General features: G+C 34.9%; 2 protein-coding genes across 4 annotated transcripts; one reads left to right on the top strand and one right to left on the bottom strand.

Moving 5' to 3' along the window:
- Positions 1-27: 27 nt before the first annotated feature.
- Positions 28-4466, top strand: LOC133854923 (uncharacterized). Of its 3 annotated transcripts, XM_062291202.1 has the most exons (6): positions 31-220; positions 415-461; positions 690-807; positions 3117-3510; positions 3633-3799; positions 4150-4466. In XM_062291202.1, exons 3-6 carry the CDS (start codon positions 697-699, stop codon positions 4441-4443), a joined length of 966 nt encoding a protein of 321 aa, XP_062147186.1. In that variant the 5' UTR covers positions 31-220; positions 415-461; positions 690-696; the 3' UTR covers positions 4444-4466. The 3 variants fall into 3 exon arrangements, with proteins under 3 accessions (XP_062147187.1, XP_062147186.1, XP_062147185.1); XM_062291203.1 differs by lacking the exon at positions 415-461 and having other exon boundaries at positions 28-220; positions 4154-4289; XM_062291201.1 differs by lacking the exon at positions 415-461 and having other exon boundaries at positions 32-220.
- A 2153-nt stretch (positions 4467-6619) lies between these two features.
- Positions 6620-12168, bottom strand: LOC133854473 (syntaxin-22-like). Its single transcript, XM_062290699.1, has 7 exons — positions 11783-12168; positions 10571-10664; positions 9797-9936; positions 8964-9038; positions 7696-7853; positions 7507-7607; positions 6620-7001 (listed from the first exon to the last, which is right to left on the bottom strand). The coding sequence occupies exons 1-7, from the start codon at positions 11968-11970 to the stop codon at positions 6936-6938; spliced, it is 822 nt and encodes a 273-aa protein (XP_062146683.1). The 5' UTR covers positions 11971-12168; the 3' UTR covers positions 6620-6935.
- Between the last annotated feature and the right edge of the window lie 1946 nt (positions 12169-14114).

The following is a 14114-nucleotide window of genomic DNA, read 5'->3' as shown; positions in this document are numbered from 1 at the left end:
GTTTAAATTTGGGTGTAGTCAGAATTTATTATTTATTTATTTGGTTTTGGGGGCGGGCTTGATTCTGGCTTTCAAGCCCAACTGTATGCTGAGGAAATGAGCCCCATGGCTGCTTCCAGGCCCATATTAGCCCACCTCTCTCTGCAACCTCTCTCTCTCTCTCTCTCTCTCTCTCTCTTCCATTGTTAGCCGAACTTTCCACCATCATTAGCCGATTCAGGTGAGTTTTTTTTTTCTTTTCTTCTGTATACATGTTCTGAGAGATTAAACCATTTATGTTACTAATAAATCTGATCTTTTTATTGTTTTGGTAAATTAGTATGGGAATCACAGGTTTTACTTGGAATTTTGGGTATTAGATGATTCTTTTTCTTTTTCTTTTTCTTTTTCTTTTTCTTTTTCTTTTTAATATAGGGGATACTCTGTGGAAATTGAAGGCTGCAAGATTGAACCTTTTTTCAGTTAGTGTTATGAAGCTGAGCACTCTTTATTATTAGATTCGAAGAAGTTGGTCTTGTTTTGTCTGTGTTTTTGACCCTAGTGTCGATTCCCATCAAGAAAATGAAATCGTTTTAGAATTCAAAATGTTTTCCATGGAATTTATACTATTTTGCTACTTTGTTAAGTCAACATTTGTTGCATTTTTTTTTCTATATGGATTTATAGCTCCACTTCTTATTCTTTTTCAGTTACTCCATGGAAACTCGGCGACATATTCAATTGTGCATTTATCTGTTGGTTGGAATTTCATTGGTACTCTTCTTTAGCAATGGCTCTTGCGTGCATAGTTCTTCACTTTCAAGTGAGGTGAGTTGACCGTAGTGTTTGTTAGCTGAATTTTTATGAATGTAGTATCTTTCAACCTGGATAGTTGATTTTAGTACGCTGGCAATTTTTTTCTTGTTCTTATTCGAGGTACTTTTCATAACACACACTCCTAACCATCTGTCTGGATGTTATATATGTTACACCTTCCAATCTATTAATGACTAGGGAATTTCACTTGAACAAAGTTTGGGTTTTGTCTATTCTTTGAGTTGGAAGTTGAAGTATGTGCTTTGCCAAGCATTTGCTTCTGTATAAAATGGGGAGCATGCCCATTGATACTGATTTCCCACCGATTTCTCAGTTTCTTGCTTGATGATTGGTAGGGTTCATGGTAATTTTGCAGTTCACTGGTTGATGTCATTATTACAGTAGAGATTCTGGGTACTGGCTGTTGCCAGGCTTGGAGATTCGAGGGAAAGGTTATGTGAATGATAATGTGGTTTATATTTTCCTCCTTATAGACCATTTAGAAGAAAAGAAAGAGTAAAATTAATAGTTAGAGTGTGTTGCCAAGTTTAGGGATGCTTATTATAAGACAATGATGATTATGCTTGCAAAACCTAAGTACATCATTTGCAAGGAGAGGAATATAGCTGATATCAATCACTGGCATTGTCAACATGGTGGCCTTTTTGTATATTTCTTGTGTTATTATATTGGCATTCCTGACATGGTGGCTGTTTGGTGTTCTTGCTTGTGTTTTTATAGAGAATAACTATGGTTCTTAATGTTATTTAGAGATCCTCCTGCTTGTCAAAATGTTTGCTTTTTCCTGAATTTCTATGGCTTTCTTCTTGTTTTTTTCCCTCTTCCTCTTGCTGGAGCTGTACTTCTTATATCTGCTCCATGGTTTTTGAAATATACTTATCTTATTTTCTCTCTCAAACAAACAATCAAGAAAACATCTACTGGACAAGCATACTAATTTTCAGTTTGTGTCATCTGAGGAAGTTATGGTCAATATATGTATATGGTCATGCTCAAACAACAAGATGTCAAAACGATCATCTTTTGCTTGACCTAAACCATATTTTTCACCCATAATTTTTATTGACATGGCCTTTATCTACAACGGAAAAGCACAGGCTGCATTAGCTGTCTTATAATAGCTTTGATTTTATTTTTTATAGCTTCATAAGTCCAGAAGAACAACGTTTCACATAGAACACTGAAACTGACATTATTAGTTCACAAATTAGGAAGTAGGAAAGGTTTCAGGAGCAATAGGTTTGGTACAATACTAGGTTGGAATGATGAATATTTGTTTCAAAATCAGAGGTTTTGGAATAAGGACAGAGACAAAACGTATCTCATTTAATATTTCAAACATATGGTCTAATTTAAGAGAATAGCAGAGATTAATGGGGAAGCATACCAGAAGTCACAAATGGTTTCTAACTTCCATTGCCTAGAATCTCTTGTCAATGATGAGAACAAATGACATGATCATTATTAACATATGAATCTCTTATAGAATATGCCTAATCAATTTGTTCATGACCAGTGGAAAAAATTGGGCTTAGTTGATCATATTGTAATTAAGATTCAATTATCTTTTCTTTGTTTCCTTTTCTGATATTCACTGTTGCATCATGAATATCCATTGAACACATTAATATATCAGTTTATAGTCCTTTCTTTTCTAATGTGTGTATGCTTTCCCAAGCCAATATGGAGCTTCATCATTCAACTCCCCAAGCATGGAAGAATTAGCTTTTATGTACAATCAATCTTTCTTGCAGTCAATTAATGACGCAGTTGTTGGTTCAAATATTGCTTCCTCCTTTGTTGCCATCTGCAAGTTAAAAAAAGTACTTTCTCTCTATATTTTTGTGGCCATCTGTTGACTACATCATATCTCATATACCCTCAAGCCTCAACTAGAATGCCATTAAGTCTTCAAGTTTCTCTAATTGTTGTCTTTAATTTCAAATATGCTAACTCTTGGAAATTACCTATTAGCTGCTGCATCAAAATTTGTAAGCCTTTCTAAACTTGAATCCCCTCCCCCACATTTTAAATAGAAGAACCTCTACAACACTTTTCTTGATTGCTTGGTCTTAATTAAAAATCTCTGTTCCTCACATTTAATGCGGTCTGGAGGTTCCGTATCATGATAACAAGTCCATAGAGTTATGCAAATTCTACACACCCTGAATTTATTAATATCATTAATCCCAAGTCAGAAATATTGCAAATAGCATCGAATCCAATGTTTTAGGGAATTTTTTTTGCCAATAGTCACCTTCTCTTCGAATTAGTTTTCTCACGTGTGTCCATAATTTCAGGCACGAAGGTCTAATCCGGATTTCGATTCCAACAATTCAAATATGAGCTCTTTTTGTAGTGACAAGAAATTTATAATGGAATCTTATTATGAAAAGCACGGAAGTTTGCTTGATTCAGATTTCCAAGATTTTGTGGCACGAGCACTTCCCTCTGGGATTTGTGGAATTCTGCAAGATAATTTGAACCTTGTGCCAAGATTGTCAGTTCTAAAGCGCAATCTGATTGGTGAAGGTTCTCATCGTCATCTATCCACATCCATCAGACTTAACATTGATCCAAAATCCATAACTGAGCTACTACCAACTCTCTATTGTGAGGTCATAATTATTGAAAGACTGCCATCCGGAGTTTTTGCTGACCCATTTGAGCTACAACATCTTCTTCAGCGTGGTGGTAAAATTCTACTTTCATTTTTCCTAACAAAAAGTTAAAATAAAAAATTATCCAGTTTCTTAAATTCAAGCATATTACATTGTTCTTTCTCAAGTATAATTAGTTTAAACCATATGCTGCAGTGCTTAACAATGTAGCTGTTTTTGGAGATACAAATTTGGAATTGCCTTCATTTCTGTCCAACCGTTCTGCTGTTGAGGTTCACATGGATGTTAGTCCCAATCTCTTGTCAAGGCACAAGAATGGACTTGACATCAACATAGAGCTTCCACTACATGCACGGTATCCGGTAAGTGATGAGGATATTATGAACTGTGAAAAAAAGAAACAGTTCCTACTTTCATAATTTAGACATCCATGTATCTGGCAATATTTTTAAGTTATCCTATTAACCATTTTGCCAAAGTTCCATACATGGTTGGAAAAAGTGGTTTTGCTATTTGATATTTAAAAAAAAAAAAAAAAAAAAAAAAATAAAAATAAAAAAAAAAAAAAACTGATTTTTATTCATGCATACTCAAAATATGTAGAGTCATATGCTGTCAGAACAACTGAATGGCTGCAATGGTTGGCTGCAATACTTCTTAAAAAAAAAAAAAAAAAAATCCCTTTTTTCCTTTTTTTTTTTTTTTTTTGCAGCCAGTGGATGAAAGTGGCTACTCAAGAGTCAAATTTGGAGCACCCGATTTGTTTGTGCGCTGCAGCATGGAGGGAAAGACACATAATCAGAGCTTTTTATCTACTTTGACCAGTGACGATGCTGAACTGGAAAGTGGTGAGATTGTGTGGAGAAAACCTGCCGGGATGAAGACACATGCTGGAGTTGTATCTTTTGTTACTTTTATTTCAGCCTTATTATCAACTCTGTTTATTGTTTTGACATGCATATTTTATTCAGACGCCAGAATGTACAAAACTCTGAAACAATCGTAATTTTATCTTCTGGCTTAACGATTTGACTTTTCACTGCTGGAAAGGTTGGCTTATTGGCTAGGGACATACTCCCAAGTGGTTTGGTGAGGGGAGGACATAGGTTTGAAACTTTGAATCTCTATAAGCACGATTCTAAGAGGACGAGACTCATGACGTTTAATCTCTGGTCACCGGCTTCCTACTACTATCCCCCTTAATAGGGTTAGGGTCAAGTTATGGCTCGGTCTCTCTTGAGAGAGCACCTACGAATCTCCTTTTATTGTTAGCCTGCTAGGCCTAGGGTTAGGCTATGACTCGGTTCGTCTTGAAGGAGTGCATGCGGATCTCCCATCATTATGGGCCCATCCCAAAAAATAAGGTGTTACTATAATTACATCTAGGTAAAGAGTTTCAGTCTCTAAAATGCCTGTGAATCCCTCTCATTGTGGTTCTATCTAGAGTTAGAGTAAGGCTATAACTCAATCCCTCTTGAGGGAGCGTCTGCAGATCTCCCTCATTATAGGCCTATTTAGGCCCCTTTTAACTGTTGTCACGACAGATAAAGTGCTACTATAGGTACATCTAGGTAAGGGAGTTCCAGTTTCTGATTCCCTCTTTTCAGAATCTCACCTTTTTGGCTCAAAATATCACGAGGTTATAAGTTGTATATTTTTTGAGGTTGACAAGTGAGATAATTATGCCCTTTAGTTTTCTAAAGAATTGGTGTTTGCTATAGAAGTTAGTTAGTGGTAGAATATTAAGTTAAAAGATTAAATCCATCAATTACTATAAGTTTAAGCTTTTGAGACTAGCGATGATTTAATATGATATCAAAACAGAAGTCCTGGGTGTGAACATGGACTCCACAGTTTATCTCCATTTTGGTTGAGTATTTCATGTGTTAGACTCACTTACTGAGATAAAGTTTGAACCCACACGTAAGAAGAAAAGTTAGTAATTAAATTCATTCATTTCTATAAACCTAAATTTTGGGGACAATTGGTAATTTAATGATCAACGCTTTACTCACTTTACTCGCTAGTGGTTTGGATCGGGTTTGAATTGCCAACTTTTTTTTTTCCTGAGCAGAATAACCATAGCATTAATATAAAATAAAACTACAAGAGGAGGGGAGTGGGAAACCCCAACAAACACCCTAAAGATAGTCATTACAGTGTAAGATAAGACTAAAAATAGAGGGGAAAATGTGATTTAGCTCTTTAAAATACTGTCACTTTTGCACTTATGCTGCCAAACTTTAAAAAGTACACCTAGCTCCGCCATATTACTATCCCCTATCAAACTAAACCCACTGTTAGGAAATATTGTCAAATTGGACAGAAAAAAGGTCAATTGCGCCACATATGACCTCTTTTCCTTTTTCTTTTTTTTTAGAATACCCTTCAAATTATTCTAAATAAAATTTAAAATTTGAAATTTGAAATTATCATAAATTATAAATTATAAATTATAAAATTGTGAGCCCCCTTGTAAAACACCATAGGGTGGCCGAACCACCCACCTTAGATGTGGTGGCGGTTTGGCCACCCCTTTGGTTTTTTTTCTTTTTTCAATTGTTTTATTTATTTCGTTACTTTTTTTTAAAACTATTTTAAGGACTTGCTATGTATTAGAAAATAATCACGTGACTATTTTCCGTTCATTTTAATGTCAATTCTTATTGGAGTGCCTTATTTGATAAGGGAGTGGTAATTTGAGCCGGGATGTCATTTTTTAAAGTTGAGTTTCATTAAATACAAAAATGACAGTAGTTTTTTTATAGGGCTAAAGTATATTTTAGCCCAAATTAAAATATCATTGAGCACACACCTTGCAGTACTACCTAACAGTGATTAAGCAATATCATTCACTAGGATATAAATGTAGCAGCACCAGTTCTTCAAGCAAACAAAGCTTTAGGAGAAAGAAACAGCCTCATAATTTTTCCACTTTCCTGGAGCTTGAACATGATAAAGTGCCGGAAAATGATTTCCACAACTGATTGTCCTGCTAATTTGAATGGCCTCACCATTTTCCTTCTTTGGTGTTCGACTGCTTTCTTTGTTTCTCTTCAAAAGTTGTAATAATAATTTCATGTTGCTTCCATTTCCACAGATAACCAAACAGATCCTAGACTCTACCTCAAACTAAATGGCAGATGGCATTGCCAATTTCACAGCATAAAGACCACAAGACAAGCCAAAGAATAATGAATTTCATTATAAATAGGAAACGGGACCATTACACAAGAAGCTTGTAACACGTCCTCAGAACCCCAAACACAGACTTACAAAGGATAACAAACAGTCACCCAACGAAAACAACCAAAGACGATAAGCGGACACCCGATTTATATATATATATATATATATACTAGGGAGAAAAGTTACACACTCCGGTCAGCCATGGTGTCACGTAAAATAACACTTTCGAAGAAATTAGCAAAGAGATACCATCTTGTTGCTGAGCACAAACCAAATTTGCTCCACCAAACAAACCAGGCTATCTTCTGATTAGGCAGCGAGAACTATGACCACAATAAGGAGCACAATCCCGAATATCACCAACAGCAAGCACGTCTACATACAAAACAAAAAAGAAGTGAATGTAATTTTACAATCTATCATTTTGGTTCACAGATTAAGAAATGATTGAGCAGAGTGATTAAGGGGTAGAATGGTACAACCCATCCACCAAGAAAAACATAAAGAATGGGACTGCACTTAATCTATACCATTTCTCCACCCAAATCTTAAGTTCGATATTTGGACTAGCTTTTTCTTTGTAATAAGTAATCGAGACATTTTAATATAAGTACTCGAGATTTCATTAAAAGCGTTAAGGCGCCCCAAGTACATAGAGAGTATATAAGAGACTGGCTTTCAGACATACATATATCATAAAACAAGTAAAATTGGTGACATTTTTTAAATTGGGTGGTCCCACCAAAGAATGCATGCATTCATGCATGTCGATACCCTCTCTCATTTTGTACCCCCACACCCCCCCGCCCCCCCCCCCCCCCCCCAAAAAAAAAGAAAAAGAAAAAGAAAAAGAACAAGAGAACGGGGCATTATAAATTACCAGAGACGAATTTGATCTTTGTGTCTTTGACGCTTTCACAAGTTGAGACTTCCCTTGTGAAGTTGCAGCCTGAGCACCCTCAATATTGGAGCCAATATCATCTGCAAAAATAAATATGCATGATGTGTGACAACATGAGCCAGAAAGACAAATATTGGTGACTTAAAGAGAATAAGCTAGATGACTTACCAATCATGGCTCCTTGCTCATGGACCAGAATGGCAAGATCTTTAAAGATCTCATTCACTTCACCAATTTGATGTTGGATTTCTTGTATGCCTTGCTCTCTTTCCTCAATCACAGCCTCATTGAAGGCAATCTCATTGTCCAGCAACAAGACATCCTGTCTGCAGCACAAATCATTATAAGTTAAGGGTATGCAATTTGAGCAACTGGTTAAACCAATGCCTGAGTGCAAACCCTCTAACCAAAGTAGATAAACAAAGAGCATTCCCAATGGACATTGAACAAAATCAAGATGCAGAGTAGCAAAAAGCTGAAGGAAGTGGAGGCCTTCAACTCCCCAGATGCACAATGGCCTCCGTATTTGAGGTTTCAACGCCGACATCCTTTTGGCACTAAATAAGTAGCATTCACTCTATGAAAAGGAAAAGAGAAGGATTCTTTCAAATGTTACTTCAAGACACTCCCTAGTGTTTTCTAAAATTATACTTTAGTCCATGTCAGAGGATTCTGTCAATAGAACTTATATGCTGATGATCCTGCCCTTGGCTTCTTCTTCTTTTTTTTACAAAAATTAGGATTGTGCTTCATTTTGGGGAAAAAAAAAGAAGAAGAAAGAAAAAGAAAAAGAAAAAAGAAACTAAAATACAACTGCATGTGTAGGGTACGAGTTTGAGAGTTTTGAGTAATGATGTATCATATTATTATGGATCTTCTAACAACAACTAAGGTGTTTCGGGCCTTTCATATTATTTTAAAAATGCCATTAATAGTTTTCCTCTGTGCCAACAACGGTCTCGATCGAAAGTGTTTGCCACATATGAAACACGTGGCAGCCTTAAATAATTTTTTTTTTAAAAATGAGGTCCAAGAATTTTTTTTCGTCAAAATCTAGGGGAGGTTGAAGTATTTTACCTCAAATTCTCAGTTCAGAAATATTATCTTGTTCAAGGGAAATCATATATCAGTCTCACTTAGAGCCTCACCAAGAAAAAAGTTGGAAAACAAAGAAACAGAAGAATGCATACAACTCACTAGACACAGTGTAACTATGTGTCCAAGGTATCACGTAGCAAAGGAACATATTTTGGTTTAAGTCTAAAAATATAACCATAAGTTCTGAAACCCAAGATAAAAATGAAATGTAACATAATACAAAAGCACTCAAAGACTAAGAAAATTGGAGAATGTAGTTTGAACAGAAACAGAATAATAATTTTGCAATAAATTTTTGAGAAACAAAGACCCAAATGGGTGAAATAAACACAACTCACCTTCTAGATTCCACAAGAAGAGCACGCTGTTCCGGACTCTTATCTGAACTTACATCTATCTCGCTGGCTGTGTAGCTGTATGAAGCATAAATGACCCAAATGTAAGATACATACAAATATGTATTTGTATGCATGTAAGATACATACAAGTCAAGTTCAAAATTATAGAGCATAAATGCATTGACAACCACTGGCTGAGCTGCACAAGCAAATACTAAACAACAATAAATCCTGGAAAATGATTTTGAGGCAGATTTCTACCCCAAAAATAAATTTTGTTCTTACGAGTATTCTCATTAATTTAGTTTTTTTTTTTTTATAAGTAAGAGAAATATCATTAGAAAAACGAAAATAGCAATCAAATACACATGGAATATACAAGAGAAGCGATTAAGAAGGAGAAGGAAAAAAGAATAAGAAAATCATTAAAGCTAATCACTAAGGGAGCTAGGAATGCAACAGTCTAAGAGAACAAAGAAAAAAAGAAGAAAGTAATGAGCTCCTCAATCATCCTTTCTTTGTTCTCGAGATTTCTATCATTTTGTTCCCTCCACAAGCACCACAAAAGGCAAGAAAAAATCATCTTCCACACAACAACACTCCGAGAGCGACCACCCGTCCACCAGCAAGCAAATAAATCCACTCAGAAATTTAGTAGAATCAATTCACCTTTCAAAATTTTGCTTTCTTGCAAGCATGCACAAAAGAATAAAAAAAAAGAAAAAGAAAAAAGGATGGAACTAAGAAAGTTGCATGTTTAATCATTAAAGTTTCTGATAAAACCTTTCTTACTAATAAAAAAAAAAAAAAAAAAAAAGTTTGACACCTATTACCTAGAAGGAAGAAATGCTTGGGGAACAAAAGGATTGTATGCTGTTTCCCGCTCAGCTGCCAGCCGTTGAGCCTTCTGAAATTCTTTCAGCACTGCTTGAAAATCTTTTGCAAGTTTAGCATCGGCAATTTTTTTGCTGGCCTGAAATTAGATGGGAGACGTTGAAGATCACTATACTCTTGAAACCAGAATTAAATGGCAAAAACAAAGCAAAGGGCAAAAGATTTAAGTTCTAAAAACATTTTGATCCAATTTTAGCACCACCCAAGTGTGCAAGCGATTTAAGTTCTAAAAACTCCCTTTTTTTTATGTAATCGAAATATTATTCAAAGCGTAAGGCGTCCCCAAGCACATAGAAAGTATACAGATTTGATCCAATTTTAGCACCACCCAAGCGTGCTTCTAGATATCAGTTCAATCTCCATAGTCTATACATAAATTCTTATCCATCACCTTAAAACTAACGACCAGTTCACTGTAAGCTCATCGTCAAGTAACCAGGTTATGGAATTTTTAACTTTGATAAACCATCACCTGTTTGTCATGGTTTGCGAATTCTTAACAAACCATGACATATTCAGTAATTAAAAGTATTGACCTGACACTTTCCAGTACACAACCATACAAAACTCAAAAGGTAACCATAGTCACATGTGCATCTTAATTTGTTAACTGAAGACCAAAGATGTTTTTTTCACCATTTATGATAAGGCTGGTGGTACGTGCTGAGGAGAGGAAGAGAGAGCGGGAGAGTTTTGAATTATAAACTACTTACATTAACTTCTACATTATGATCTATTTCACTGGCTTGTTTAAGTTTAGCTGAAGTATCCTTCACCAATTGCCCAATATGTAGCCTTGTCTTGTGCCTGCAAGTTTTTTTTTTTAAAAAAAAAAATTCGATGAGTACCAAAATTAAAGAAATAAAGCAACAAGATAGTTGCACAGAAACGATAGCCTGTAAGGATACATAAATCAAAACTTTATAAATTACACTGCAAACATAGTAAGTTCCAAAAATCACACAAGAAACCCTGGCGTTAGAACTTGGCTTGGAAGATAACTAGAGAGCATAATACATAAGAAGCAAAATGCTAAGAGGTACTAAAACTTGGCGTCCTAATCCCCAGGCATGGCCTTATCTTCTTGCATGTTGACAAAAAGGGTGGATTGGACAAATAAAAGAACATCTTTGTCTTAAAATGAGCGTCCTGAACCCTTTACTTTTAGGCCTAAGAGAGCACACAGAAATGCACTTTACAGTACAATTTCCACATACTAGATAGATCAAAAAGGCTGAATAAGCTAACTGCACATCCAGTAACAAATTATCGTCACGTATAAGTTTCCCTAACATATATTACCTCAAAAATCCTCTACCTACAATGCAAATCCTCATCATATACAATCAACAATCACTTTCATCACCAGCACTGCCTTCAAAAGCGAAACTTAACACAGACTATCGCCCACAAAAGCAATAGATTTACTTCCCAAACGCTAGCCAAAAATACATAATTTAACATATGAGAAATGTTAAATGCACTCCTAAGTCCACACTCCCAAGTGTACACTCGTTCTCCAAAGTGCACACTTCCTGATGTGGAACTAAAAATTACCATTAGATCCAAAATCCAACGATGATCTATCCAAAATCTAATTGTGATTTTTAGTGAAAGGGAGTGAACTTTGAGAGCATGTAGCATTTCTCTTTAACAGAGTATACATTGTAGGCCTTGAAATCATACATTACAGCTTTGTTCAAACCCAATGATCCAAATCCCAAACTAATCATTACCCCCTCCCAAAAAAATAAAAAAGGGGAAAAAAACCCCAATTGAACACAAAAAGTCAATTCGACCAAACGATAACCCAATTAGCATACAATTCAACCTATAGAAACGAATTATATCCTCCACATGTGTATCAAGTAAATGCACAATACCCAATAATTTTCCAGACAAGAAAACCAGAAAATGAAACTCACAGCTTCTCGCGAAGCTCGGGCGTGTCCTTGGGGGTACCGAGCGTGTTGACGAGCCGCTGAAACGTGGACACGGCGGTGTTGATCTGGAAGATCCCCGAGGCGACGGCTTGGGTGGAGTCCTGCTTGCCATTGACGCGGTCTCGCCTCGAATACAAGGGCCGGCCCGCCTCGAGATCCTGGAAGCTCATTATCCGTCTCTTCTCGGAAACCTAATCCTAACTTTCTCGAGAAAATCAATCCCAAAAGGAAATTTTTCCTGAGAAAAAGGGACGCAAGGTCGGCTTTCGGTTACAAGGATCTGCAAAATCCTGACCTGAGATGGTACTTAGGTTTTAGGGAGCTGAGAAAGAGAGATCAATTGACGGTACAGAGAAATGACTTTTCGCTTAGAGAGGGAGAGAGACCTAAATTATTAGGTGAGGCGTTTCCGTTGATTATTCGGTGCAGGCACGTCGATCGGGACCGGTCGAAAGGGACACGTGGGTGGTTGGGATGGGCGACGAGCATGCTGATTCTGTTAGAGTGATATGCACGTGGACCTAGTCTTTCTGAGTAACGCTAGAATTCTTTATTTTTATTTTTATTTTTATTATAACTGCTTAAAATTTATATGACTTTTAAAAATATTATTCAATCAAGATTTAATAATAATTTATTATAAATTTAATAATAATTTTAAAAGTCACATCAATTTGAGAGAATAAATAGTCGGTTAGTCACTAACACTACTCTTAGATATTATAATTTTATTCAATCTACATTTAATAAATATCCAATAATTAGTTAAGAGTAACACGTCAGCATTGTTGCAGTTATTTGAATTGAATTATAACATCTAACATTTCTTTTTTTTTCTTTTTGTGGTTACTTGAATAGAAGTAACATTTTACTATAAAAAAAATTATAGTAAATTTCCCCGACCTAATATGAAAGAAATTTTTGTCTATAATAAATTAAATCTCAATTTTTAGTTTAATTTTTTTAAAAATATATATATATATATATATATATATATATTGTTGATCTTCATGTGCATAAGGGATTTCTATTATTGCATAAAATTCAAAAAACCATTATTTATCAAGCTCTCTTTTCATTATCTATTATAAGAGCATTTTTAGTAGCCTCACCAAATTAGTTTTTTAGCTATTTTGGTGAGCCAATTTGATGAAAACTCTTAAAAACCACTCCCAGCAGCCTCACCATTTTAACCAAAAAAATTTGATGACTGAAATTACTAGTCAAATTAGACCAGGCATTTTCACTCAACAACCCACTCACCAAATTTTGTTTCACATTTCTCTCATTTTCTTCTCTCATCTCCCATCTCTCACACGATAATGTCCTTATTTCATGGATATAAATGATTTTTTATAAAAATATTATATAGAGAAAAAATAAAGAAATATGAAAAAATTATTATTTAAATGGAATAGTGAATATTGACTAGTTAAAATGGTGAGGCTGCTGGGGGAATTTTAATAAAGTGGCTCATCAGAATAGAAAAAAGTAATTTTTAGTTATTTTGGTGAGTAAAATTTGGTGAGGCTACTAGGAATGCTTACTTGTCAGCTTTGTACTTCATATTTTGATAAACAATACTCCTCTTTATCTCATTTTCATACATTTTTATATTCATTTTCCCACACTCTCTCTCTCATTTTCTCACTCTTTCTCAGTTTGTAGGGTGATTTTGAGAATAAACAAAATAAAAATAAAGCGAGAATAAAATTTATATTCAAATAGAATAGAGTGAGATTTATAGAGTTTATTGTGCAGTGCTTTTGTAAATTTGCTAGTTAAACTAAAAAAAATGTGAATTTTTTAGCTAAAAAAAATAGACTATGAATGCTCTAATAAATATGGGAGATTGGGAGTGTGAGTGTATATAGCATTTCTCATAAATAAAATACAGATTTACACCCAAAAGATTAGAGCTGCTGATATTATCCGGATAAATTAGACTAAAATGTTTGTCGATATATTTTGAGTTTTTTGTTTTTTTAAATGTTATAATGGGATATAAAGATAATTTTATGTATTAGGTTTTTAGTTAATTTCTTTGCCTTGAGAACATAAAATAAAACTGTTAACAAACATGGTCTATTATGGTTCCTAATTGGCCATAAACCTCATTGTTTGTATTACAATGAATTTTTTAAACAGGAAAAGTACACATAATCCTCACAAACTACCACTCAATTGTCAATGTACCCCCCTAAACTACCAATTGTGTTAATGTTCCCCCTAAACTACCAAAAAATGTCAATGTTCCCCCTAAGACCAACAAAAAGACAAAAATGACCCTAATTTTTTTTTAATAAGACAAAAA

This window comes from Alnus glutinosa, chromosome 13 (genome assembly GCF_958979055.1).
Source record: "Alnus glutinosa chromosome 13, dhAlnGlut1.1, whole genome shotgun sequence".
NCBI classification, from domain to species: domain Eukaryota; kingdom Viridiplantae; phylum Streptophyta; class Magnoliopsida; order Fagales; family Betulaceae; genus Alnus; species Alnus glutinosa.
The sequence above is the reverse complement of the archived record's forward strand: the minus strand, read 5'-3'. Positions and strand labels throughout refer to the sequence as shown.